The 26668-nt window shown below is 43.4% G+C and overlaps 2 protein-coding genes across 3 annotated transcripts in view; both read right to left on the bottom strand.

The window, feature by feature from the left end:
* The window catches only part of PSMA6 (proteasome 20S subunit alpha 6), a 32381-nt gene extending 27143 nt beyond the window's left edge, over nucleotides 1-5238 (bottom strand). For both annotated transcript variants that reach the window (XM_073637552.1, XM_073637551.1), the window contains exon 1: nucleotides 5066-5238. In XM_073637552.1, the coding sequence (XP_073493653.1) occupies nucleotides 5066-5141 (76 nt within the window). In that variant the 5' untranslated portion in view covers nucleotides 5142-5238. The remainder of the gene's footprint in view (nucleotides 1-5065) is intronic.
* Nucleotides 5239-21188: 15950 nt separating this feature from the next.
* PRORP (protein only RNase P catalytic subunit) overlaps nucleotides 21189-26668 on the bottom strand; it is a 90652-nt gene continuing 85172 nt past the window's right edge. Inside the window, 3 exon segments of the mRNA XM_073637550.1 lie at nucleotides 21189-21419; nucleotides 21763-21955; nucleotides 24485-24633. Of these exon segments, the coding sequence (XP_073493651.1) occupies nucleotides 21288-21419; nucleotides 21763-21955; nucleotides 24485-24633 (474 nt within the window). The 3' untranslated portion in view covers nucleotides 21189-21287.

Below are 26668 nucleotides of genomic sequence, written 5' to 3'. Positions count from 1 at the left end.
AACACCAGGTATGCTGGTGCCTAATAGATAACATGTGCACATACCGCTAGTTTTTTTTGGTTGTTGAATAAACTGCAGCTGTGGAGCCGGGGTTTTCTAAATCTGGAAAACCCCTTTAACTGGAGCTGCCATATCAGCCTTAGGTTACAGGAAAAAAAGCCTTTACAAGTGATCACTGCTGCCGGGGCTATGCTGGGTCTAGGTAACCCGACAGCGGGGTGACATACAGTGTGTAAGGCTACCAGAGAGGCAGAAATATCTAGGCGCTCTTTTGTAACTTTCCTACAGTTTTGGGTTTACAGCTTCTATGCAGATCTATGTGTCTCCATAGTTACAGAATGCAAAATACAATTTGTAGTCCACCTCAGCAGTCAGGTAACTGAAGCATGAGAGGTCATCACTTTTGACGGTCCCAGCGGAGACTTTTAGAGCGACAGGACACTCATCCGGGAAGTATGGAGACATTTGTTATTTATAACATTTTCTGGTTATAGACAATTCTTGTTGGACAATTCCTTTAACTACTTCTGGACAGCTCAGACTATAAAAGTCAGGGTGGTCCGCGTTCTTCTAAAATGTCACTGTATAGGAGCGCAGCTACACGGGATCGTACACTTGAGGGGATCTGGCTGTCGGCAGAACTCTACATACAGAAGGGGGTTTACTACCATCTCTGTCTTCTCTATTGCTGTAGACACAATGCTGAACTACTGTGTATACAGTAATAGGAAGCACTGACAGTTCTTCCTCCTCTGGACCCAGCAGTCATGTGATCGCTAGGTGTAGGGACAGAGCAAGAGCTACTGGGTCCTAAAAGATCCAGACAGCTCTGCTACTGCAAGACAAAATATGGGGAAAAAATAATTTTGGGCGCTGTCATGATGAATAAAAGGATGAGAAGATACAGACAAACAACAAAAATGTTATTAAAAGACAACAACGCGTTTCAAAATTGATCTGGTTTCTTCCTCAGGTTATCATATTGTGCCCAGCGCAACGCTTTTATTTCATTGTTTGCTTTACTATAGTTTAATGAGCCGGTCTGTTAGCTTCAACAGGTGGAGCAGCAGTCTACATGAGTGTCAGGGTTTCACAGGGACGAAAGAGGAGATCACACAATATCCCACCGCTGCTGTCACTTTGTCAGGATTAAGCAGGGATTCGTGTGCACACGATCCCAATTACTCACTACATAGGTATCGGCAAGTGCACAGTGAGCGTATGGTGTACACACCTCCGGATTCCAACGCATGGAATATGTGTATACGCCCAGCACATTCACTGCCGGCTTCACGATAACCCCCTTATTATTATTCGCTGCCACCACCGACCAGCTTTTAAAATACAATGCAGGCCTGATAGGACGCCTGCTTTCTGGTAGCGTATATCGCTTCGGGGGAGGGAACGATTACAGAGCAAAAGAAACTGAACTATTACATTTTATATTTATTCCAAAAGGGAGGCAGTGTTTATGAAAAATATGCAAAGATTTTACAGGTGGAGACAATACAGTACAGAATATACAGTTACACAAAATAAAAAGGGGTTAACAAAAGAAACTTACTATAAAGACCGCAGAGACTATTCAGTATAGTTGGAAGGCAGCGCTCCTATGCCCTTTCAGCGAAAGTGACCCGTGTTACACATAAATATGTACTTTCAACATGAGTGCTGACCCATCTTCGGTCGGGTTTTTTATGCCGAAGGGAGGACCTGCCCACATACTCCCCTGTGATAACATCACGTGGGCTGGGCTCCAGCCTTCATATTTTTATTAAAAATATCTGGCTTCTGCGATAACTTCTCGCTGGTTGGTCGCAGAAACCCGAAAGTGATTTCTTGTAGAATGTAAGCTTGCGAGCAGGGACCTCACTCCTAATGTAACTGTTTAAACTGTCTTAAATTGTCTTGAATTTATTGTCTGTACATGTCCCCGCTTAATTGTAAAGTTCTGCGGAATATGTTGGTGCTATATAAATAAAAATTATTACTACCATATTTTCCATTATGAATTTGCCTTCCTTTAGAGACCACACATGACATAGGTGTAGTCTGTTATTTTGTACTTTTGAATTACCGCTCTCCAGAGGGGCATACAGCTACAGAAAACTATGCATATGGTTCCTTAGCTGACTCTGCCACTAAAAATATGGGTCACATTATTATCTGAGGTATAGAACTTTAGATATTCCATATTTTGCGTCGGTGCTGGCCAGACTGAAGATTGCTGTTCAGCAAAATGGGGAGGCCCCGGGGGTGAGAGAATTCTTTTGAAGCCCGGCAGTACATGCTTCTCACCTAGTTGTAAATTTATGGTAGGTCTCTGTTAATTGGGTTTGGCTCCTATCATGTGTGCTGCGATTTACATGGAGAGCTTTTTGCACTGACAAATGGTCGATAAGGGAGGGGGAAAGAGCAGCTTGGGGAGAGCGACATTTTCTTAATATTTTTATGACAATGAGGAATACCACTTAACTACTACTCTCATCAGAGTTGTGCCTGACCTGCACATCTCCACCGGGTGAGTAGATTCCATTTACTTTTCCCTATTTCTTATCACTAGTATTTCACCAAGGTGCGCTCCTATTTTGTCTTAGTCAGCTTTGCTATGCAGCAAAGAGGCTGAAATTCCCCCTGAAACTGTGGCTAATATACCATCCCAAGTTACAGGGAAAATCAGTAGTGTGAAATAAATAAACAGAAATGTATTTTTTTTCTTAAAAAAGCTGGGGCCATTCCAAATTTGCTGTTACTAGCCCTGCCCCCGTGGGAAAAAAAATGTGTCAGATACACAAAAGTATTTGTAAGGCCTCACTCACAGGTTAGCATTTTGATCATTATTTTTATGCCAAATCCAGGAGTGGAACTTACAGACAAAAACTATAATTGAAACATTGACACCTGGTCTGTGCTTTGGAAACTCTCCTGGTTTTGGCATAAAAATACTGATCAAAAACACTGATGTGTGAATGACATCTAACAGAAAGAGGAACAAAAACTAAAAATGTATTGTAGTGGTGCTTTGTAGACATAAAAAAAATAAACTGGAAAAAAAAAAAAAAAAAAAAGACCCAAAAAATAAAAAATATGAAAATAACTAGAAAAAAAAATTAAAAAAAATATTTGAAGATCAAAACGTGAAAAATGTTTTCAGGTTTTTAAACCTTAAAAGGTGTTTTCCCATGAACAAAAGTTTATTTTAATCAATAGATCTTGGAATAATAGGAATAATAATAAATTCAACAATTGGATGTGTTAAAAAAAATAAAAAGTTCCCGCGCTGAGACAATCTTATAAATGTGCCCCTGCTGTGTACTGTGTAATGGCTGTGTCTGACCGTAAAGGGACACGGTCTGATCATACCACATCTCCTGGGCAGGGGAGAAGCAAAAGAGTATACAGACAGGACAGCATGGGATCACAGAGGATTCTTTCTTTGAAGTAAAAATAATTTATAAACAGGCAGGGAAATGTTTTACCTCACAAAATATCTGTATACTCTTCTCCTTTCTCCCCTCCCCAGGAGATGTGGTATGATCAGACCATGTTCCATACACAGTCAGACACAGCCATTACACAGGGGCACATTTTGGCCTAGTGCCCATGAAGCAGAAATGCTGCTGATTTTTTCTGCATCTCCCTGGCAGGAAAAACACATGCGGATTTTACATGCGTTTTTTACATGAGATTTCTGCATGCAGGTTATCAAAGCGCTTTTCCAAACGATTTTAGCATCACTTGGAAAAGTGCTTGACAACTTGGTCACACAATAGAAATCCATGCAACCGGCATATATAGTGTGAGCAAGTAATAGTTAAAAAAAAAAAAAAAAGAATAAAAATGGTAAAATTTTTTTAAAAAAACATTATACTCCCCTTCTGATGGTCCGTGGTCTCCTTCTCCGGTGCGTCCGGTGTGTTGGGCGGCTCGCGGTGGTGTAAAAGGACCTTCCATGACGTCATTTAGTAATGTGACAGGTCATGCGACCGCCGACGTCAGCGGTCATGTGACCTGTCACATGACTAAATGACGTCATGGAAGGTACTTTTACACCATTGCGAGCCGCCAGGTAGCCATGACGCACCGTGCAGGAGACCGGGGGCCATCAGAAGGGGAGTATAATGTTTATTTTTTATTTTAAATTCTTTTTTTTTTTTTTTTACAGGTACTATGGTACACGGGTCTGGATGAGAGTCTCCTCTTCTCCAGACCCGGGTACCATCCGCACATTGAATCGCTTCATATCCGCGTGTGCACATGTAGTGATGCGGATATTATGCGATTCAATGGCGGCAAAAACGCCTCGCTTCCGCAAAAATAATGAACATACTGCGGATTTTTCCGCAACGATAATCCGCAGCGGAAATTTCCACAGTATGTGCACAGCACATGCGGATTATCATTGGGGACCATAGGGCACGTATTACCAAGCGTTGTCGCTGAGGAAATTCCGCGGCTAAAAAGCTTGAAAAACGCGTAGTGGTCGCGCAGCCTTATAAGATTATCTCAGAACAGGAACATTTTATTTAAACACATCCAATTGTGGAAGTTATTATTATTCCAAGATCTATTGATTAAAGTGAACTTTTATTCGTGGGAAAACCTCTTGAAGTACAAAAAAAACACCACAAAAATGCCTGGTCAGGAGACGGTAAACAGTCCTGAACTGGTTAATGGATCCTAATAGCTCATGACACAGAGGAGGAGGAGAGATCAGACCCCAGTATAGAGAACAGAGATCCAGTTAAATCCCACTTCCTTCCATATCCAGTTCTGGGAGAGCTGGCTGCTGACCTCCCCCTTCCCAGGCCTTTGACCCCTATCATGGCTGCTGACCCACCCATCCCCACCAATGGCCCCTGTACTGTGGACAATGTATTAGGAAAGAGGCATTCCTATCCGGGTCTGGGAAAGCTGGGTGACATTGCTGTGGAGTGTTGTACCGCCACAGCCATAGGTAAGGAATGACCAGTGTGACACAGCCAGTCATGATCCACAGGCCCTGCGTGACACAGCAGCTGCGGGATAGCAGAGGGAAAAGAAGGAACAGCTACCGGCTACTCACCGACTTGATAGAGTCTCCCTTCTGGGGAGAAAATCGTGATGTGCCGGTCAAACCCCGCGCTGGACCCCCGAGACATGACTAGACAAAGATGCAGCAACTTCCCGGTGCCTCAATGGATCGTGCGGCGCTGTCGATTCTGCGTCATCATTCTCCGCGGACTAGCGCACCAATCACAAGCTGGAATCCCTACCACGTGACCTAAGAAACGTCACACCGCGGCCATCTTTTAATAGGGAAAGGTGCCCAACCTTCAAATCGAAAGTGCAAAGAGAATGTTGTTTCTAAAGTGCGTTCTGTGTGATAGGACGTGTGACGGGGCCGCCATCATTACGGGGAGAATATTTAGCCCTTGTAGGGAAACTATTGACACATAGTTAAAATTAGATGACGTATGAGCGTTAAAGAGGTGACCAACCCTGGTGAGGTTAAAATTAGATGACGTATGAGCGTTAAAGAGGTGACCAACCCTGGTGAAATCTCTGTCTAGCACTGTAGTTTGCTGAATCCTAATGGGTGTGTAGTGTTCCAGTGGTCGCAGAAAATTTTACCAGGGATGGACAACCCCTTTAAGGCTGTCACTTAAAAATAGGGGCTTTTTATAGGTAGCTTTTATCATACGGGCACTAAAAAACAGACGTGTGTATGTGTTCACGGATGGTAAAGATCAAGGCACCCGTGTACAAGACAAGTGGCCAACGCGTTTCTGATCCACGACTGCCTTCTCCCAGGGCTGTAAGGCAGATGATGGAGGGACTTGTAGAAAGTCGCCCCCGCCACGAATGGAGCTTTCACTACACTATTACACATAGTTTATAGACAAAATGTCGGCAAAGTAAAGCTGGCTACACCCGAGATTCAGGTCAGCTGAGCCTGCTCATGGGGTAGCAAACGGCAAATGCTGCCGGAGAAGAAAGATGGTGGATTTCAGCATGCCCAATCATTAAAGGGCAGGTGTCTGCCATGGGCTTATTCCCGTCTCCACTTTGAAGTGCGGCCACACGTGCGGGAATCACAGGAGAAGGAAGAGGAACTCCAGCTCCATAAAAAAAAATATTTTTTATTATTTAATTTAAAAGTTCATGATCCACAGGGTTCAGATAAAAAAAATGCATGCAATATAGCTAAATGCTCTGCGTTCTTTGAAACGCGTAGGTATATTGCATGAATTTTTTTTAATCTGAACCCTGTGGATCATTAACTTTTAGATGAAATAATAAAAGTATTTTTTTATAGGGCTGGAGTTTCTCTTCCTTTTCCTGTGATACTTTACTGATCACTGGGGGGCCAGACCTCACAGAGCCCCCACAATCCAGAGACAAAGAGTCTGTAACCCGGCGCTGCAGAGCACTGTATTGAAAGGAGGGTTGGTGAGCACGATCCATTTACTGTCTGTTCTAGGAATAACAGTATAAAGGGGCTGTCCAAGACACCACTGACGATCCCTACAGCGCCACCTTGTGGTGGGTTTGACCACAGGCTTACAAAGGCCGAAGGGGCCCTTGTTCCAGAATATTATATGGGCCCTTTGCAGTCCAATGGCTCCATATAATGCACAATTCCGTCTGCTTTGGAGGTAGAAGTGGCCCCCTTACCTCTTGGGCCACTGTGCGGCTCCTTTTGGGTTTTCCCATCACAGACAGTAATGGCATATCCATATCCCTGGCATATCCATATCCCTAGCATATAGTGTTGGACTTGGGTGATAGGGGCCCATCCGGTAACAATGATAGCAGGGGCACACTTTTCCGCTACATCAAATATTACCTGACCCTCATTCATAAACTCTGCTATTTTTATCTGACAAACAGGGTTAAATAAATGATGCAATGCTGCTTTTGTCTGTAAATAATGCATTAAGTGTGCTATGCTAAGCACTGCTCATGTATGGGGCCCCCCGGGGGATTTACCTCTTCACCTATGGGCCAGTCCGAGCCTGTTAGCATATGTTATCCTGTGCAGGGAACTGTAGGATGGATCCCTTCACTTGAAATGTTAAAAGCATATTCCCGTCTTAGAATGTTTTAGCACTTCACTGGATATGACATAATATTATGACTGGTTTTGTTCTAAAGCCAAAGACACCTGCCAAACTGAGGAACCAAAATTTTACAGTATTTTCCCAGTACATTGGTGCACTTTTCTATCTGCTATGCAAGTATTTGCAATGCAGCTTCGGTCAAGTGTATAAAGCTTTTCTGCAATTCGCTATACCCGGGGTGCACCGTTGCAGCAATGCAGGGTGGCCACGCTCTTAATTAATGCTTTGACCATTTTAGTATAAGGATGCAGCCTGCAGTTACAGAAAAAGTCAGAACTCTCAGCACAAATAGGAGACAACTTTGTGTTTTCAAGGGGATAAAGAACCTCTTGAAAATGCCAGTATAGGCAAAACACATAGGGGTAAGGAAGGGGAGGGTTTAATGGTGGTTCTGCTAGGCGCACCATATAGACATAGCTACTGTCATATAACATGAGAAAAAGTAAATGAGCTGATAAGCAGATTTAGTAATTTAAAGGGAATCTATCCCCCCTATTAACCTAAGTTTTACACTAAAGAGTTCCGATCTTTTGAAAAAAAAAACAAAAAAACATAGTTTAACGCTGATGGCCAGTGTTACATATGTTGCTCATTTTGAGTGTCAGTTCTCTGTATCAGGAGGGATATGCCAATCGTATTGAGCTGGGTGTTGGAATACCTATAGTTGGCCATACACATACCTCCCTACTTTGAAAGATAATAAAGAATGATGCATTTTACACTGAACCAGTAACCCAACCTCACCCAGGCCTTTATATGAGTTGACAAAAAAATAATAGTGAAGCCCATTAGTGTTCCCAAATAGTACAGTGCTCTTTATGTTCCCCCCACAGTGCCAACTACACATAGTGTGATGGACTTTCACAGTGGGCCCAACACAGCATGATGTCCTCAAACCACCTCTGATACATAGTATGATGGCCCCACAACTCCCCACACACTTAGTAAGATTCCCCCACATACACAGTAGGATGCACCCTTCATGCATAGTATGATGTCCCCACAGTGTAGACATACATCTGCTAGATCAAACACACACCCTGCTGTATGTCACACTGTAGAGGGATCAGCTTTATTCTCATTTGCACATGGAAACACGAGAAGTAATGGGATGAAACTGAATGGGAGAAGATACAGATTAGATATTAGAAAAAACGTTTTGACAGTGAGGGTGATCAATGAGTGGAACAGGCTGAGGTCTCCTTCAATGTAAGTCTTCAAACAGAGGCTGGATAGACATCTGTCTGAGATGGTTTAGTGAATCCTGCATTGAGCAGGGGGTTGGACACCATGACCCTGGAGATCCCCTCCAACTCTAACATTCTATGATTCTATATTTTATTCCGATCCGAGTACCAGTGCCCACATCATGCTGCTGTTAGGTTCCTTTAAAGCACCGTTTTTGTTTATTGCTGCGCTGGAGTGGTGCTACTAATCTAAGTTCTCTGCCTCTAGTCTTATACTTACCAGCCGCCATCTTTATCTTTTATCAGCGCTGCTCCGGTCCGTCTTCAGCAGTTTGTGATCTGCCGGATCCCTCCAGTGTTTGCTGGGTGAGCCGGAAGACACTACTCACATAATGTAAGTTTATTAGAGACAGAGCAAGGATCTCATAGAGACAGAGCGAGGATCTCATAGACACACATTGAGAGCTTGTGACTGTTACCTTTGAATTTCGGTCAGTCAGAAGTTGCGGTCAGAAGACGGCAGCGCGGGACCGGAGCGGCGCCGGTAGGATCTGAAGACGGCGGCTGGTGATTATAATACTAGGGTCAGGGAACTGAGATTAGTGGCGCCACTCCAGGGCTGAAATAAAACAAAAATCGCTGGAGTGGTGCTTTTGACGCGCCCCTGGGCCTGCTGTGTCGCGCAGCGTCTCGCGCACGGGGGCTTACCCGGAACCGGATCAGATGAGGGTTGTAGTCTCCGAGTGGCGGGGACCCGGTCCGTGCCCAGGGAGTCAAACTCAGTGTGTGGCAGTCTTGATAGATGTTATTTGAGTGTCGACTACGCCACCCGTTGATTTGCAGCTATGGAGCTGCCGCTGCAGGGCAGACCGCTGAGGCCGGTGTAGAATTGTGCAGCGTGATAGTATAACCCCCAACGGGAGGGGTATGGCCTCAGGGCAGCCGACGTGGAAGATGGGGGTAGCAGGAACCACTCAGAGACGGTGCGGTGTAATTCAGGGTCTTTACTGGTAACAACGATAGACCCTCCCGGAGTACTTGCTAGCGAACGGGGCCTGGTCAGTCCTTGAGCAGATGGGATCTCCCCTGGCCAGGCGGAGTTGTAGGCCTCCCAAACTGACTGTACTCTTCTGGCTACCTTGCTAGAAGCGGATATAAGTAGCCCACGTCCCTGAGTGTACCGTGTGGTGCTCACCCGTATGGCCGGTGACTCGGGGCCTTCTAATGGCTTCCGCTCCACGATGGCGGTGCTGGTCCCACGCGTGTGACCGTGCCTTCGGGTTTCTGGGCCTGAGGACCTGAAATCCCCTGCCGGTCGGCTTCTGCTGCTGGGTAAGAGTTAGTCCCCACAGCCTCGGACGCCGGGTCCGGTAAGAAAGCTTCTCAGTCAGGGCGAGCTCTGCAGCTGCCAGCCCCTGACTCGTAGTAGTATTGCTCCCACTGAGCTCCTGCTGTTTCTTCCTATGACTGTTTCTTGTCTCTACTCTCCTTCACTCCTAACCCTGCTTCAGCCCCGGGTTTATATAGGGGAAGTTCTTCCCCTCCCAAGACTGGGCAGGAGGTGTGGCATGCACAGGATCCCTGACCAAAGGACCTCCCACCTGCTCTCAGACATAACATTACATTACTGTGGAAACCAGACCCCTGGGGTGCCACATTTTAATTTTATTTTACTTTATATGTTTATTTTTATAACCCAGCGTTTTTTTTCTTTTCTTTTTTGCTTGATTAGTACTAAAGTACCTAAATACATCACTTTGTGATTAGGTAATCCTGCTTGTTCTTTATTAGGAAATCTAGCAAAAACGCATTAGATCAGAATGTTCTTCAGCAAGTTCCTAATAATTGCAGGATGTTATCAGTTAGTAGAATTGGCCGGCTAAGCACAATTTACAGGAAAGAACAACGTATTGACTGTGGTGCGGCATGATAAGTGAAGATAAGCAATTTTCCCTCCTCTTTGGGTGAAAATGTCCTGTATGTATTTTGAACAATTTTAATTCAGTTTTCATGAACAACAACAAAAGGCAAAAATCTAACTATAAGGAGAAAAATAACAAAACATAAACGCACACAAATGAAAAAAACAACAACTCATTTATACAAGAAGTAAGTAACCACAGTCATTGTTCTAAGTAATGAAATAACAGTGAGGAAACCACACGCAGCTAAAAAATTGTTCCCTCCTTGGACAATAAATTTTTTTTAAAAATGTATAGATAAGGAAAATAACCAGCACTTGTCATGGTGTAAGTCACAAAAATACCACGCAGTGCTACTACTATTTAGGAGCACCATAAAGGTTTCCTTTCGGAAGGTTTTGTTTGTACTCATGTGCCTAATATAAATCCCTACTGTATGCAACCATGTAGTACCATATGTCATCAATAGCCTTCCATTGTAAACCTCCCCCCCAAAACTAGATAATGCATGGTATCTGCTTCTTCTCAGTGTGTCTCTGCATTGATAAATATGTATACCATAGTCCTTAAAGCCCCCCATACACATTAGACTTTTGTCAGTTGAACCCACCAATAATGATAAGTTTGGCCAACCCACGTGTATGGGAGCACCGGACAATTGTCGAAAGAGTTAAGGTTCCGGAATGTCCAATTTCGGACTGCCGATCGTATGGGCTCCCAGAGATAAGCCGCTGACAGCCGCTCTATCATAGAAAACAGAGGATCGTGCAGAAGAACGAGCGATTCTGTATATGTGAGAGACAACTCAGATGGCTGCGGGCTGAACAATCCGCCAAACCATCGTTGAGTTGACAGCCATCTAATGTGTATGGTGGGCTTTACGGATGTATGTTCCCTATAAGGAATTTAAAGCGTCATTATCAATAGTATAGAAAAATAGTAATCAGCTCACCTATTCACAAATGCAGGTGTGCACGGATCCGAGTTCCTAAGGGAATAGTCCATATAACAGAGGCAGTTGATCCAGCACTTCCAATAAAACGTGTATTTTTATTCAGAAAATTTCATCCATAAAAAAATACACTGCTCAAAAAAATAAAGGGAACACTCAAATAACACATCCTAGATCTGAATGAATGAAATATTCTCATTGAATACTTTGTTCTGCACAAAGTTGAATGTGCTGACAACAAAATCACCCAAAAATCATCAATGGAAATCAAATGTATTAACCAATGGAGGCCTGGATTTGGAGTCACCCCCAAAATTAAAGTGGAAAAACACACTACAGGCTGATCCAACTTTGATGTAATGTCCTTAAAACAAGTCAAAATGAGGCTCAGTATTGTGTGTGGCCTCCACGTGCCTGTATGACCTCCCTACAATGCCTGGGCATGCTCCTGATGAGGTTGCGGATGGTCTCCTGTGGGATCTCCTCCCAGACCTGGACTAAAGCATCCGCCAACTCCTGGACAGTCTGTGGTGCAACGTGACGTTGGAGGATGGAGCGAGACATGATGTCCCAGATGTGCTCAATCGGATTCTGGTCTGGGGAACGGGCGGGCGAGTCCATAGCTTCAATGCCTTCATCTTGCAGGAACTGCTGACACACTCCAGCCACATGAGGTCTGGCATTGTCCTGCATTAGGAGGAACGCAGGGCCAACCACACCAGCATATGGTCTCACAAGGGGTCTGAGGATCTCATCTCGGTGGCGAGCACATGGAGGGCTGTGTGGCCCTCCAAAGGAATGCCACCCCACACCATTACTGACCCACTGCGAAACCGGTCATGCTGAAGGATGTTGCAGGCAGCAGATTGCTCTCCACGGTGTCTCCAGACTTTGTCACGTCTGTCACATGTGCTCAGTGTGAACCTGCTTTCATGTGTAAAGAGCACAGGACGCCAGTGGCGACTTTGCCAATCCTGGTGTTCTGTGGCAAATGCCAAGCGTCTTGCACGGTGTTGGGCTGTGAGCACAACCCCCAGCTGTGGACGTCGGGCCCTTATACCACCCTCATGGAGTCGGTTTCTAACTGTTTGTGCAGACACATGCACATTTGTGGCCTGCTGGAGGTCATTTTGCAGGGCTCTGGCAGTGCTCCTCGCACAAAGGCAGAGGTAGCGGTCCTGATGCTGGGTTGTTGCCCTCCTATGGCCCCCTCCACGTCTCCTGGTGTACTGGCCTGTCTCCTAGTAGCGCCTCCAGCCTCTGGACACTACGCTGACAGACACAGTAAACCTTCTTGCCACAGCTCGCATTGATGTGCCATCCTGGATGAGCTGCACTACCTGAGCAACTTCTGTGGGTTGTAGAATGCATCTCATGCTACCACGAGTGTGAAAGCACAACCAACATTCAAAAGTGACCAAAACATGAGTCAGAAAGCATTGGTACTGAGATGTGATCTGTGGTCCCCACCTGCAGAACCACTCCTTTATTGAAGGAGTCTTGATAATTGCCAATAATTTCCATCTATTGTCTATTCCATTTGCACAAGAGCATGTGAAATTGATTGTCAATCAGTGTTGCTTCCTAAGTGGACAGTTTGATTTAACAGAAGTTTGATTTACTTGGCGTTATATTCTGTTGTTTAAGTGCTCCCTTTATTTTTTTCAGCAGTGTATATAATTCCAAAAGAAAACCAACACCTTGAATGTATCTCCCTTGGGACTATTTCCTCAGATGACACACTTGTCCATATGTCTTTGTGGATTTCTTATGGAATTATAGATTTTTTATGGATGAAATTTTCTGAATAAAAATACACGTTTTATTGGAAGTGCTGGATCAACCGCCTCTGTTATATGGGTTATCAATAGTATCATAGTGTCATGTTGAAAATTCTGATCAGCGGGGGTTCAGGTGCTGAGAACCCAACGAATTGCTGGAACCAAGGGGTAGTAGTGCTGAGAGCTGTGATGGTCATGCTCAGTGTGTCTTGGACACAGTGACTGACTGCTCAGTCGTCCAATCTAGGGCAGGGGCATGCTGAGCTGTCAGTATTTTGAGTGACAGCTCGGCCATCCAATCTGGGACTAGGAGGTGCTGAGCTTCCTTCAGGTGTTCCCTGTTCGAAGTGATGACCCAGCTACCTAACTAAACTGTCTTGTCTCAGATAGCTGCCAGTCGTAGCTTTCAGCTCTGTTTGGTTTGTCCTCTGTGCTTTGTTCTCTGAATTCAGACATGCTGGTCTTATGTTGCCGGACCCTGGATTTGCCTATTGACTGCATGTTTTTTATTACCCCTTTTGTCTTGACGCCTTCTGACCTTGGAATACTGACTCTGAACTGTGACTTGACTACGCCTTTTGCCTTACCCCTTTATGATGAGCCCTCTTGGTATCTGACCCCGGACCTCTTGACTACCCAAGCATCACTGCTTGTCTGTGACTGTGATTAAATCTGATGTCCGAGGTAAGCCATAAAGACAGTTCACAGCCAAGGACCGCTTGTTTATGTCACCATTTCTATTCCTTTGTCCCAGCCAAGTTCTTGACAGTTACACCCCACGAATCAATACTTCTGACATGCCTTAAAAAACAAAATATGAATACTTTACATTTTATCAATTGTTGAAATTTTTTTTACGACACATTCCCTTTAAAGTTTGTTGTGCCAATAATATTACAAAGTTTCAGTCCATAAGTGCAGTCACAAAGTTTTATAAAACAAACCTTTGTTCACTTTATTTGGGTGTCTCAATGCAACTCTGTAACGTCTTCAATGCTTCACCTATTCTTAAAGATGTTTCCCACAAAAGACATAATAGATATTAACTCTCACTGATTTTGTAGGCTCGTATGAAAAGTCTTCAGACCATGCAGCCCGTTTCCCATAATGTTACATGTGCGGTGCCTGCACATTCTTTTTTTTAATTTTTATACAAAATCTTAAATTGAAACTTCAAATATGAAGAAGTAAAAATTAAACGACCGGACAGACAGGAACACTACAGGTACAATTTTTGGTTTCAACATACCCTTTTATTTCTCTGAACAACGAGATAGTGAAGGGGAAGTGTATCTTACAGTAAATGAGAGCCACTATATAAGTGAAAATGTACAGAATATCTGTCATCTGATTAGTTTACTAAGAACCTATTCACGTCTCCAGGGTACTCTTTCTCTTATGTGTCACCAGTGGAGTACAGTGGGTTGTCCACGCCCCTGTCCAAGACAAGTACTTTGTGCCTCTAACCCGTGGACCATTAACTCTCCCTGAGCCCTTTCCACAAGGACAGCATTGAATGTCTTACTCCCCAATCACATACAGTTGTGCTCAAAAGTTTACATACTTTTGAACTTTTAATCAGGGTCATTTGGATGTTTTTGGTTGTCATTAAGATTTACAAAGAGAAAACACAGTAGTTTGACAATAAATGGCTTCACCCAACCAATAACCATGAGTGGAGAAAAAGTTTTTTTTGTTATCATTCATATTCTCTGAAACAAAGCCAAGAAAGCAAAAATTCTGCCGGGGTATGTAAACTTGAGCACAACTGTATATTGTATTTTAAGAAAAGGCTTAAAGTAACACTAAGTTCACATTTCCATGCATTCCATTTGTCTGTTCAGCTTAGAGAAACAAATGGAATTCATATGCAAAAAGAAAACCACTGCATTCTGTAAACAGAAGCAGAGTGGTCCCACTGATTATTATAGGGTTTGTTTGGGTTCTGATTTCTGCAAGTATTTACAACAGAAGAAGTTTTGCATTAAGGATTCATTTTCCATTGTAAAAACAGACACAAAACAGAACCCCATAATAATCAAAAGGGGACCCTCTGCCTCCGGTTCCCATCATTAATTAAATGGATCCTTTTGCACATTGTGAAGAATATTGAAGATACAATCCCATGTCAATCATTGTGCCCTGTTTGGTGGGCGATTATAGAGGTCTACAATGTACAGCTGTAATTGGACACTTTTGCAGCTAAACAAGAAGGGAGGGGGCTGAGGGACAGTGAGTGACAAAGCCTCCACCTTCTGCTGTGGAGCTGCCACAGGAAGACCCCCTGTGGACCTCAGCCATGCAGTATGTCCTTTGTGTCAGACAAGTATAATTCAATACTGAGTTATGGGAATACGATACATCCCAGCGATACACCAAATAGATTTTTGGAATCACACAAACAGGAGGAATGTCACCCTGGCTTCCAGCACAGTCTAGCGCGTAGGGATGAGGAGATATACGGCACAGCCTTTCGGAAACTCCTAAGGCCATTGTGTTTGGTCTCCCTGCGTAGCAGGGGCCTGGCTGGATCCGATGACATCAGAACGAGCTCCCTAGGACCATTCATTAAGGAAGTATAGCCCATTTTAATTTTTGGAGTTTGTAGCTGAGAGAGACCAGGGGTGGAGATTTAGGTCCAGCCAGGGGGCAGGAGGGGGAGTGACCCAGAGGGTTTAAGAGCTCCAGCAGCCCTAGCTCAGTGTCTTTTCCCTGGGAGGTCGCGACGACACATTGTGTGGGAGAGGTCCCGCATCAAAGAGGACCACAAGCCTCCCATGTGGCAGCCCCTCCCCTGCAAGCCAGGCCTTCCATCTGACTCTCAATAACTGCTTATATATTTTGTACCCATGCTATTGTGTTTGCATCTCTGATCATTATGTATGTAGAACCCTTGGGCTTCTCTTTTATCTCGATCCACGAACTCTCACGTCCGGTGTCCGGCCCCACAAACACGCTACCGGGGCTGGTTCCTGGCCCGATATAACCCGGTCCGCTAGTGGGAATTATATTTGATAGGAACTGGTGGCAGCTCTACCAGGCCGACAAGGTTCTGCTTCACTGGGGCTAGTGAAGGGACCTCTCAGCCTGTCAGGGGTGTGAGCAAGTGTGGTGCCACGTCAGTGACTGAGTGGGCCACCTCTTCTCATGCCCCGTGCCTTCCTGTACCTGTGGGGATAGGGGGTGTCTGTGTAGAACTGTACCAATCTGACCTTACGCGTTCCTGAGGGGGGTGTGGAACGTCACGTTGGTGCAAAGGGCAGATCCGTATCACGTGATCCATCTGACGTAATTGTGACGTCAGGCGGGTTGCGAGGTGTGGATCCGTCACAAGTGGTGGCAGCGGTGGGATTCTGCGGGATCTCTCTGGAGCCATTCATCACACATGAGTTCCATTTTTTCCACAAAATGAAATAGGACATTTGGAATGCCTTATGCAACACACCCCCATTCCTCTCCATGCTTTGCCACTCTTTCTACAGGTTTATATTAGATGGTCCGTGGCATTCAACGATTGGCAGCAGTTTAACAGTTTGGACAGGTCGCCCGCACTTCCCATGCATACAGAACGATGAGTAATAGATCACTCAGTGCACAGGTTGCCATTGGTCTCGGCAGCACATATCCTGCTTACACAGGACGATGAACTGCCGAGAACGATAATTTATAACCAAACTTAAAAATTATTTCACTTGACGAACAACTGCTTTTCTTGTTTGTCAGGCGATAGGTTGCCTCGTTTCTATGCCTGATTATTGTGAAATAAGTGTTCCTGATAATCATTCAGTGTAAATAAACTTTGTCTTTATTCAATGCACAGCCTTTCTTACAGTAAACTCTGAGCTGCAGTAATGCAGGAGTCAAGATGAGTGTCATGTTGCTGTATTCTGCATAGGCAGCAACTGAGATAAAGTGCTCAGTATAATGACTGTACTGAGTTCTTTGTCATCTCGGCCACAGCAGCGTGACAGTGATCTTGACTGCGGTGTAGGCAGCAATAGAGATCCTGTCAATTGCAAGATCTCGATTGCTGCCTATGCAGCAATCAAAAGGACTTTTTAATCACCTGTGCTCTTCATAGGCAGCAACTTAGATAACGCTAGTCATTATACTGAGCGTTTTGTCATCTCAGTTGCTGCCTATGCAGAATGTAGAAACCAATGACAAAGTCCTCTTTATTGTTGCATTGTTTATAGGTTTTACTGTTGGCAGCATTTGGGCAGTACAATCCTTTGTGTTCCTTGGGCTTTGTCATTATATCAGACTCCACTTTAAATTTGGCTAAGATGATGCTTGTGAAAAAGTTCTAATTCTGGACAACCTTCTACAGTTGAAACCAGAAGTTTACATACAGTTAGGTCCATATATATTTGGACAGAGACAACATTTTTCTAATTTTGGTTCTAGACATTACCACAATGAATTTTAAACAAAACAATTCAGATGCAGTTGAAGTTCAGACTTTCATTTGAGGGTATCCACATTAAAATTGGATGAAAGGTTTAGGAGTTTCAGCTCCTTAACATGTGCCACCCTGTTTTTAAAGGGACCAACAGTAATTGGACAAATTAAGTAATTGTAAATAAAATGTTCATTTCTAGTACTTGGTTGAAAACCCTTTGATGGCAATGACTGCCTGAAGTCTTGAACTCACAGACATCACCAGACGCTGTGTTTCCTCCTTTTTGATGCTCTGCCAGGCCTTCACTGCGGTGGTTTTCAGTTGCTGTTTGTTTGTGGGCCTTTCTGTCTGAAGTTTAGTCTTTAACAAGTGAAATGCATGCTCAATTGGGTGGAGATCAGGTGACTGACTTGGCCATTCAAGAATATTCCACTTCTTTGCTTTAATAAACTCCTGGGTTGCTTTGGCTTTATGTGTTGGGTCATTGTCCATCTGTTGTATGAAACGACGACCAATCAGTTTGGCTGCATTTGGCTGGATCTGAGCACACAGTATGGCTCTGAATACATCAGAATTCATTCGGCTGCTTCTGTCCTGTGTCACATCATCAATAAACACTAGTGACCTAGTGCCACTGGCAGCCATGCATGCCCAAGCCATCACACTGCCTCCGCCGTGTTTTACAGATGATGTGGTATGCTTTGGATCATGAGCTGTACCACGCCTTCGCCATACTTTTCTATTTCCATAATTCTAGTAGAGGTTGATCTTGGTTTCATCTGTCCAAAGAATGTTCTTCCAGAACTCTGCTGGCTTTTTAAGATGTTTTTTAGCAAAGTCCAGTCTAGCCTTTTTATTTTTGATGCTTATGAGTGGCTTGCACCGTGCAGTGAACCCTCTGTATTTACTTTCATTCAGTCTTCTCTTTATGGTAGATTTGGATATTGATACGCCTACCTCCTGGAGAGTGTTGTTCACTTGGTTGGCTGTTGTGAACGGGTTTCTCTTCACCATGGAGATTATTCTGCGATCATCCACCACTGTTGGCTTGTTTCACCTGCATGGAGAGCTCCTTTGACCGCATGTTTACTTCACAGCAAAACCTTCCAAATGCAAGCACCACACCTCAAATCAACTCCAGGCCTTTGATCTGCTTAATTGAGAATGACATAACGAAGGGATTGCCCACACCTGTCCATGAAATAGCCTTGGAGTCAATTGTCCAATTACTTTTGGTGCCTTTAAAAACAGGGTGGCACATGTTAAGGAGCTGAAACTCCTAAACCCTTCATCCAATTTTAATGTGGATACCCTCAAATGAAAGCTGAAAGTCTGAACTTCAACTGCATCTGAATTGTTTTGTTTAAAATTCATTGTGGTAATGTCTAGAACCAAAATTAGAAAAATGTTGTCTCTGTCCAAATATATATGGACCTAACTGTACACTATATAAAAAGACACATATGCATGTTTTTCTCAGTATCTGACATGAAATCAGAATAAACCTTTCCTGTTGTAGGATTACCATAATTTTTAATATTTGCAAAAATGCCAGAATAATGAGAGAGAGAGAATGTTTTAAGGCATTTTTATTACTTACTGCAAAGTCAAAAGTTTACATACATTTCATTAGTATTTGGTACCATTGCCCTTGAACTGAATGACTTGGGTCAAACGTTTGGGATATCCTTCCACAAGTTTCTCACAATAGTTGGTTGGAATTTGGGCCCATTCCTCCTGACAAAACTGGTGTAACTGATCCAGGTTTGTAGGTCGCCTTGCTCGCACCTGCCTTTTCAGCTTTGCCCATATATTTTCAATAGGATTGAGATCAGAGCTTTGTTATGGCCACTCCAAAACATTGACTTTGTTATCCTTAAGCCACTTTGTTACCATTTTGGCAGTATGCTTCTGGTCCATTTGGAAGACCCATTTCCGCCCAAGCTTTAACTTCCTGGCTGATGTCTTGAGATGTTGCTTCAATATTGCCACATAATCTTCTTTTCTCATGATGCCATCTATTTTATGAAGTACACCAGTCCCTCCTGCAGCAAAACATCCCCACAATATGATGCTGCCACCCCCGTGTTTCACAGTTGGGATGGTGTTCTTAGGCTTCCAAGCTTCTCCCTTTTTCCTCCAAAAGTAACGATGGTCATTATGCCCAAAAAGATAAATTTTAGTTTCATCAGACCACAGGACATGTCTCCAAAAATTAAGTTCTTTGTTCCTGTGTTCATTTGCAAACATTATATATATAAAAATATAGAATGATCACTGGAAGGGACGGATTTGGGGCCACTGGAAAGGGCTCATTAAATATTTTTAGCCCCAAATCCGTCCTTTCCAGTGATCATTCTCGGCGCTCTACAGACCGCTTCTTTTTTATATATATATATATATATATATATATATATATATATATATATATATATATATATTCTCTAGTCCCTCTCTTGAGGGTCAGCGGCAAGAGCAGCTTTCTGCACCATTTGCCAAACCCTCCCTGCAATTTCGCCCCTCCCTCGATAATTTGATGACCTGTGGCTAGGGGGCCGCTTCTTTCTAACTAATAGGACTTGCGGTGACGTGCATCTCATCCCGAGTCACGTGGTCTGCGACCAGGAACCCGGAAGCGGTGAGCACAACCAGCGGTCCGCAGCGCACGGCACGTGGCGTGCACACCGACCTGCACCACGCAGTGAGATTCGCTCTCTCCCCCCACCCTCTGACAGTTACCGGGGTTGTGCCAGGGTGCACAACTCCAGTAGATGAGTGGCCTCTCGGCCGTTTCCAATTTTCACTGGTCCTTCAAATAGCGCGCTTTTTTTTTCCTTTTCTTTCTCATTTGCAAACAAGAATCTGGCTTTTTTATGTTTCTTTTGGAGTAATGGCTTCTTCCTGTCAGAGTTGCCTTTCAGCCAATGTTGGTACAGTACTCGTTTCACTGTGGTTATTGACACAATCTTACCAGCTTCCGCCATCATCTTCACAAGGTCTTTTGCTTTTGTCCTTGGGTTGATATGCACATGTCGGACCAAAGCACGTTCATCTCTGGGACACAGAACCCGTCTCCTTCCTTAGCAGTATTATGGCTGGGCATTCCCATCTTGTTTGCACTTGCATATAATTGTTTGTACAGATGAACGAGGCACCTTCAGGTATCTGGAAATTGTACCCAAGGATGAGCCAGACTTGTGCAAGTCCACGATTCTCTTCCTGATATCTTGGCTGATTTCTTTAGACTTTCCCATGATGCTACACAAAGAAGCAGTGTATTTCAGGTGTGTATTAAAATACATCCACAGGTGTGTCTATAATTAACTCAGATGTGGCCAAAAAACCTATCAGAAGCTTCCAAACACATGACATCATCATATGGGCAGTCCAGAATTGTTTAAAGGCATAGTAATCTTAGTGTATGTAAACTTTTGACTTTGCAGTAAGTAATAAAAATTCCTTAAAACATTCTCTCTCTCTCATTATTCGGGCATTTGGCAAATATAAAAAATTATGGTAATCATAATTGACCTAAAACGGGAAAGGTTTATTCTGATTTCATGTCAAATATTGAGAAAAACATGCATATGTGTATTTTTATATAATGTATGTAAACTTCTGGTTTCAACTGTACATATTGTGCTGGGGGAAAAAGGAACATTTGTTGTTGGGTTTCCCCACTGATTACAACTCATCAGTGGGGTCCCAATAATGGGACACTCAGTAATGAGCCTATTGTTGGGTACCATCCTCACAAAAAGGTTTTTTTTTTTTTTTTTAAAAAAAAAAAAAAAAAAAAAAAGGTGTACAATCTCTTTAAGCAGAAAGAAAAGTCATAATGTAAGATTCAATAAGATTTAATTCAGCATAACACAAAGTTGCACAATAAATCCGCACAAAATAAAACTCAGATCACACGATCACGGATCGGTCAGGACTGCTAGGATAACTTTTTCATACACAGCCAAGTCTTGGGCACCTCATAGGCTGTTCTCTTTACCCCCATTTCATCGTATGGGATGTGCCAAGAAGTTTGTGTATTCTGCAGGATGGTATCATAAGTCAGGATTGGCTGCGGGAACAAGAAAAAGAGTTAAAGAACCATTTTTTTAAACTAATTGTCACATTTACTCAGATGTTAAAAGGGTTTCCTGTTGTAAGAATACATTTTACTGGCTATGTAAGGAAGGTCTGCTGACACGTCAATGTTGTAGAGTTGGGATCTGCTATGTACGGCTTAAAAGTTGCACAAAAAAAGCTTTGGGTTAACAAATATTGGAAATGTTGTCAAAATGCAAAAATGGAACGAAAGCAAAAAAAAAAGTATCATTTGGAAATGTTACGATTGTCAGTAAATTGCGCAAAACAGGATAACCCCATATAAAAAAAAGAGAACAATTGTAAGTTATTTTTACCCGTAAATGAACGTTCCCTGTGGAGTAGAAGGGAAGGACCAACTGGTGTCCCCGCTGCCACTTGAAGAAGAGACGTTGCGTTTCGGTGTCAGGCAGACATGCTTTGTGGTCCCGGAGAAGATCGCCGGTAATAAAGCAACAGTGACTACCAGAGCTTAGACAGGCGTAAAGTAGGAAAGGGTCATCTAGTGATCTGCATGGAGGCAACAAATATGACACTTACACAGCAAGCAATATTAGGTCAAATTAGGGTTTGTTCACACGTGGCCTTTTTTTCGTACTTGGTGGGTAAAATCCACAGTACAGCATAATCAATGAGATTTCCGAAATCTCATGCACATGCTGCGGATTTTTTTTATATTGTGCGTATTTTGAACTATGATGCATTTTTGCCAAGGAGCACAATGTGAATTATTTCAGCTTTTTTTGCAGTGATTTTTACCCATTCAAATGAATGGGTGAAAAATGCACATAACGCTGCAAAAATGTGACAAAACAGTGTGTATTGTATGCATCATGTGAACATAGTCTTATACAGAACATGTCATAATAAGCAAATTACAAGTGGCTGATTAGCACCCTGTTGCCTGTCCTTGAACAGGTGCGTGCAGTATAAGAACATTTTTAGTTCAAAGGGTAATAAGTACAATAAATGGTGACAGTAAATTGCACAAATTGAAAATGAATTGAAAATTCTGCAGTCACTCTACGATATATGCAGCTGCAGACTGCCGAATTGTGACAGTGGACATATTCCTCATGGGGGTGGGCGGTTACGTGACCACCTGAATGTGATTCGTATACCTACGATCACATGCATACTAGTCGCCTGCGCTTCTCTCAATTCTTTTCTAATGAGAGCAGTGGAATAAGAATAGTCTGCAGGTGACAGCAAGTATATAAATCACATGACAGGAATATAGAGGAATCATGATAGCGGGCGCATTGTATATTGTCACAATTCGGCAGTCTGCAGTCACATACAGTGGTGGCCAAAAGTATTGGCACCCCTGCAATTCTGTCAGATAATACTCAGTTTCTTCCTGAAAATGATTGCAATCACAAATTCTTTGGTATAATTATCTTCATTTAATTTGTCTTCAATGAAAAAACACAAAAATAATTGTCCTAAAGCCAAATTGGATATAATTCCACGCCAAACCTAAAAAAGGGGGTGGACAAAAGTATTGGCACTGTTTGAAAAATCCTGTGATGCTTCTCTAATTCGTGTAATTACCAGCACCTGTAACTTACCCGTGGCACCTAACAGGTGTTGGCAATAACTAAATCACACTTGCAGCCAGTTAACATGGATTAAAGTTGACTCAACCTCTGTCCTGTGTCCTTGTGTGTACCACATTGAGCATGAAGAAAAGAAAGAAGACCAAAGAACTGTCTGAGGACTTGAGAAACTAAATTGTGAGGAAGCATGAGCAATCTCAAGGCTACAAGTCCATCTCCAAAGACCTGAATGTTCCTGTGTCTTCCGTGCGCAGTGTCATCAAGAAGTTTAAAGCCCATGGCACTGTGGCTAACCTCCCTAGATGTGGACGGAAAAGAAAAATTGACGAGAGATTTCAACGCAAGATTGTGCGGATGGTGGATAAAGAACCTCGACTAACATCCAAACAAGTTCAAGCTGCCCTGCAGTCTGAGGGTACAACAGTGTCAACCCGTACTATCCGTCGGCGTCTGAATGAAAAGGGACTGTATGGTAGGATACCCAGGAAGACCCCACTTCTTACCCCGAGACATAAAAAAGCCAGGCTGGAGTTTACCAAAACTTACCTGAGAAAGCCTAAAACGTTTTGGAAGAATGTTCTCTGGTCAGATGAGACAAAAGTAGAGCTTTTTGGAAAAAAGCATCAACATAGAGTGTACAGGAAAAAAAAGAGGCATTCAAAGAAAAGAACACGGTCCCTACAGTCAAACATGGCGGAGGTTCCCTGATGTTTTGGGGTTGCTTTGCTGCCTCTGGCACTGGACTGCTTGACCGTGTGCATGGCATTATGAAGTCTGAAGACTACCAACACATTTTGCAGCATAATGTAGGGCCCAGTGTGAGAAAGCTGGGTCTCCCTCAGAGGTCATGGGTCTTCCAGCAGGACAATGACCCAAAACACACTTCCAAATGCACTATAAAATGGTTTTAGAGAAAGCACTGGAGACTTCTAAGGTGGCCAGCAATGAGTGCAAACCTGAATCCCATAGAACACCTGTGGAGAGATCTCAAAATGGCAGTTTGGAGAAGGCACCCTTCAAATATCAGGGACCTGGAGCAGTTTGCCAAAGAAGAATGGTCTACAATTCCAGCAGAGCATTGTAAGAAACTCATTGATGGTTACCGGAAGCGGTTGTTCGCAGTTATTTTGGCTAAAGGTTGTGCAACCAAGTATTAGGCTGAGGGTGCCAATACTTTTGTCCGGCCCATTTTTGGAGTTTTGTGTGAAATGATCAATGATTTCATTTTTGCTTCATTCTCTTTTGTGTTTTTTCCTTGCAAGCAAATTAAATGAAGAGAATAAGACCAAAGACTTTGTGATTGCAATCATTTTCAGGAAGAAACTGAGTATTATCTGACAGAATTGCAGGGGTGCCAATACTTTTGGCCAGCACTGTAGATGGACTGCAGACTTTTCATTTCAGCCTGGAAAACCGCTTTAATGGGGCTAAATGGCCGAGGAAGTTATAATCAGTATAAGGCAAATAAAACCCTACTCACATGTTGTCCAAGAAAAAACAATCAGCGCATTCCTGCAAACGCCGAATGTCCTCTTTTAACCATTTCTTGGAGTTGATTAACATGTGCTTCCTACCGAGCACCAGGATCCTTTTGCCCCTCGCTGCCAGGCAAGACACTACGGACAGGAGCTGGAAAACATAAGAAAACGAGGACAAGAATAAAAAGGTCTAATAAGAGAGGACTCGCCAGCGCTCCTGACATTGCACTTCAGTAAATACATGGATACAATAATCATTGTGGAACACCTTTCCTTAGGACCCCATTTCTCACAGAATCTGACACTAAGGACAGACTAGAGAAAGTCAGACACAAAAGTATTGTCAAGATGATGCTCCTTTATGGAGGAAAAATAAAAACTTCTAAAAAGATCTGTCAGTCTCAAAATATTCATATTGCATGAAAACATTCATGCTGAATTTAAACAAGCGTTCCTAGGAAGACTCGCTTCCCAATAATCAAACAGGCAAAATAGGCTGCTGATCACCTGTTAAACAAAACACTCATTTGTCGGGTGAAATGATCTTTTGTGCTGCACAAAAGATCATAGTCCTCAGCAGCACATCATCCTGTGTAAACAGGACTCAAGCTGCAGAGGACAATGGCAGCCTGTGTGCACTGTGCGATCTATTACAGATAATTCTGTGCGCATCTCAAGAGTGGATGGCCTGTGTAAACAGGTGATCGGCGCTCATAGCTGGCCCATGTAAACAGGTGATCGGCGGTCATGGTTGGCCCGTGTAAACAGGTGATCGGCGATCATGGTTGGCCCATGTAAACAGGTGATCGGCGGTCATGGTTGGCCCGTGTAAACAGGTGATCGGCGGTCAAGGTTGGCCCGTGTAAACAGGCGATCGGCAGTCACCCTGTGTAAACAAACCCTTAAGCCTGCCATACACAAGATGGATGTCGGCCGATCGATGCTCAGGACTACTCTGCGAGAGAGCCAAAAGAGCAAAAAGATTGGCAATCTGAAATATGATATGCTGGATCATTTTCTCGCCTGATAATGAATTGTCCGGGGCTCCCATACTTATTAGAGTGTTGGTCAAACTCGTCAATATCAGTGATATAAGTTTAATGTGTATGAGGGGCGTTACTTCTTTACTCTCTCCTGTCCATACAATGGCCGCTCGTGAAGGGGCAGTGACCAGACCTGCCCATCAATCTCCTCCAATTGAAAAGCTCACATGAGAAAGCTGCTTTTTTATTGGAGGGCACTGATGGACAGGTCTGGTCACTGCTCCTTCACAAGCGGCCATTGTATGGACAGGTGAGCTGTGCAGTCTGTGAGGATGGCGGCAGGAACAAGAGCAGGAGGAGAACCTGCTATACCAATATAATAGTAAGTGCCACAGAATCAAGTCCCCAGCACATCTGATAAAATGAAGATAATGTGTCCGACCCCGATATCTCATTCTGCACCAGTAATAGACAGTGTAATATGGCGGCTATAAGAAGCGAACGTTGCAAAATTGTTTATGAAACCCAATTACAAAAATAATTTTTGCCCCAATTGCATGCATTTAGGTAAGAAAAAAAATTGTCCACCGACAACCCCTTTAAGTCAGAATCTGCAGAGAATCTATACAATAGGACTATCAACATGCAAGGATGGACTGACAGACACATATTAAAGGGAATTTGTCACACTCAAAGCGAGATATAAACTATCTATATAGTTATATAGAGCATTCAGCCTTATAAAAATAATCCCTACAGTATAATTTTAATTTGTAAGTGTTTAGAAAACGTAGTTTATTTTTTCTATAAATGAGCAAGTTTGGGTCCATCCTCAGCGTGGCCAAGGGCTCTAAGCCTATTCTGTCCTGTCAATCACTATGCCACACACCTCCCCTTATGATGATTGACCCAGAGAGCGAGCACTGCCTGAACGGACGCTCTGGCCCTGCAAGCGCGCGCTCTCATCCCTCGTTCCCGTCTGTCAGATGTGTAGTGAGCGACCGCTGCAGACAGAAGAGAAGGATGAGAGTGCACTGATAGTGATAATTCCTGTGCACGCTCGCTGAGCTCCCGCACTGTCAGGGTCAGGGATTCAGTTCAGACAACACTCGCTCTGGTTTCGTTCTTTTTTATGTTAAAAAAGAAATGCATAATGGGTAACAATTGTCTGTAATTTGCGGTCAGTAAATGCTGTATGTTGGG

Source organism: Phyllobates terribilis, unplaced genomic scaffold, assembly GCF_046119375.1.
Source record: "Phyllobates terribilis strain yellow unplaced genomic scaffold, ASM4611937v1 Scaffold_7__3_contigs__length_470593459, whole genome shotgun sequence".
NCBI lineage: Eukaryota > Metazoa > Chordata > Amphibia > Anura > Dendrobatidae > Phyllobates > Phyllobates terribilis.
This window is presented reverse-complemented; position numbering and strand designations above follow the sequence as displayed.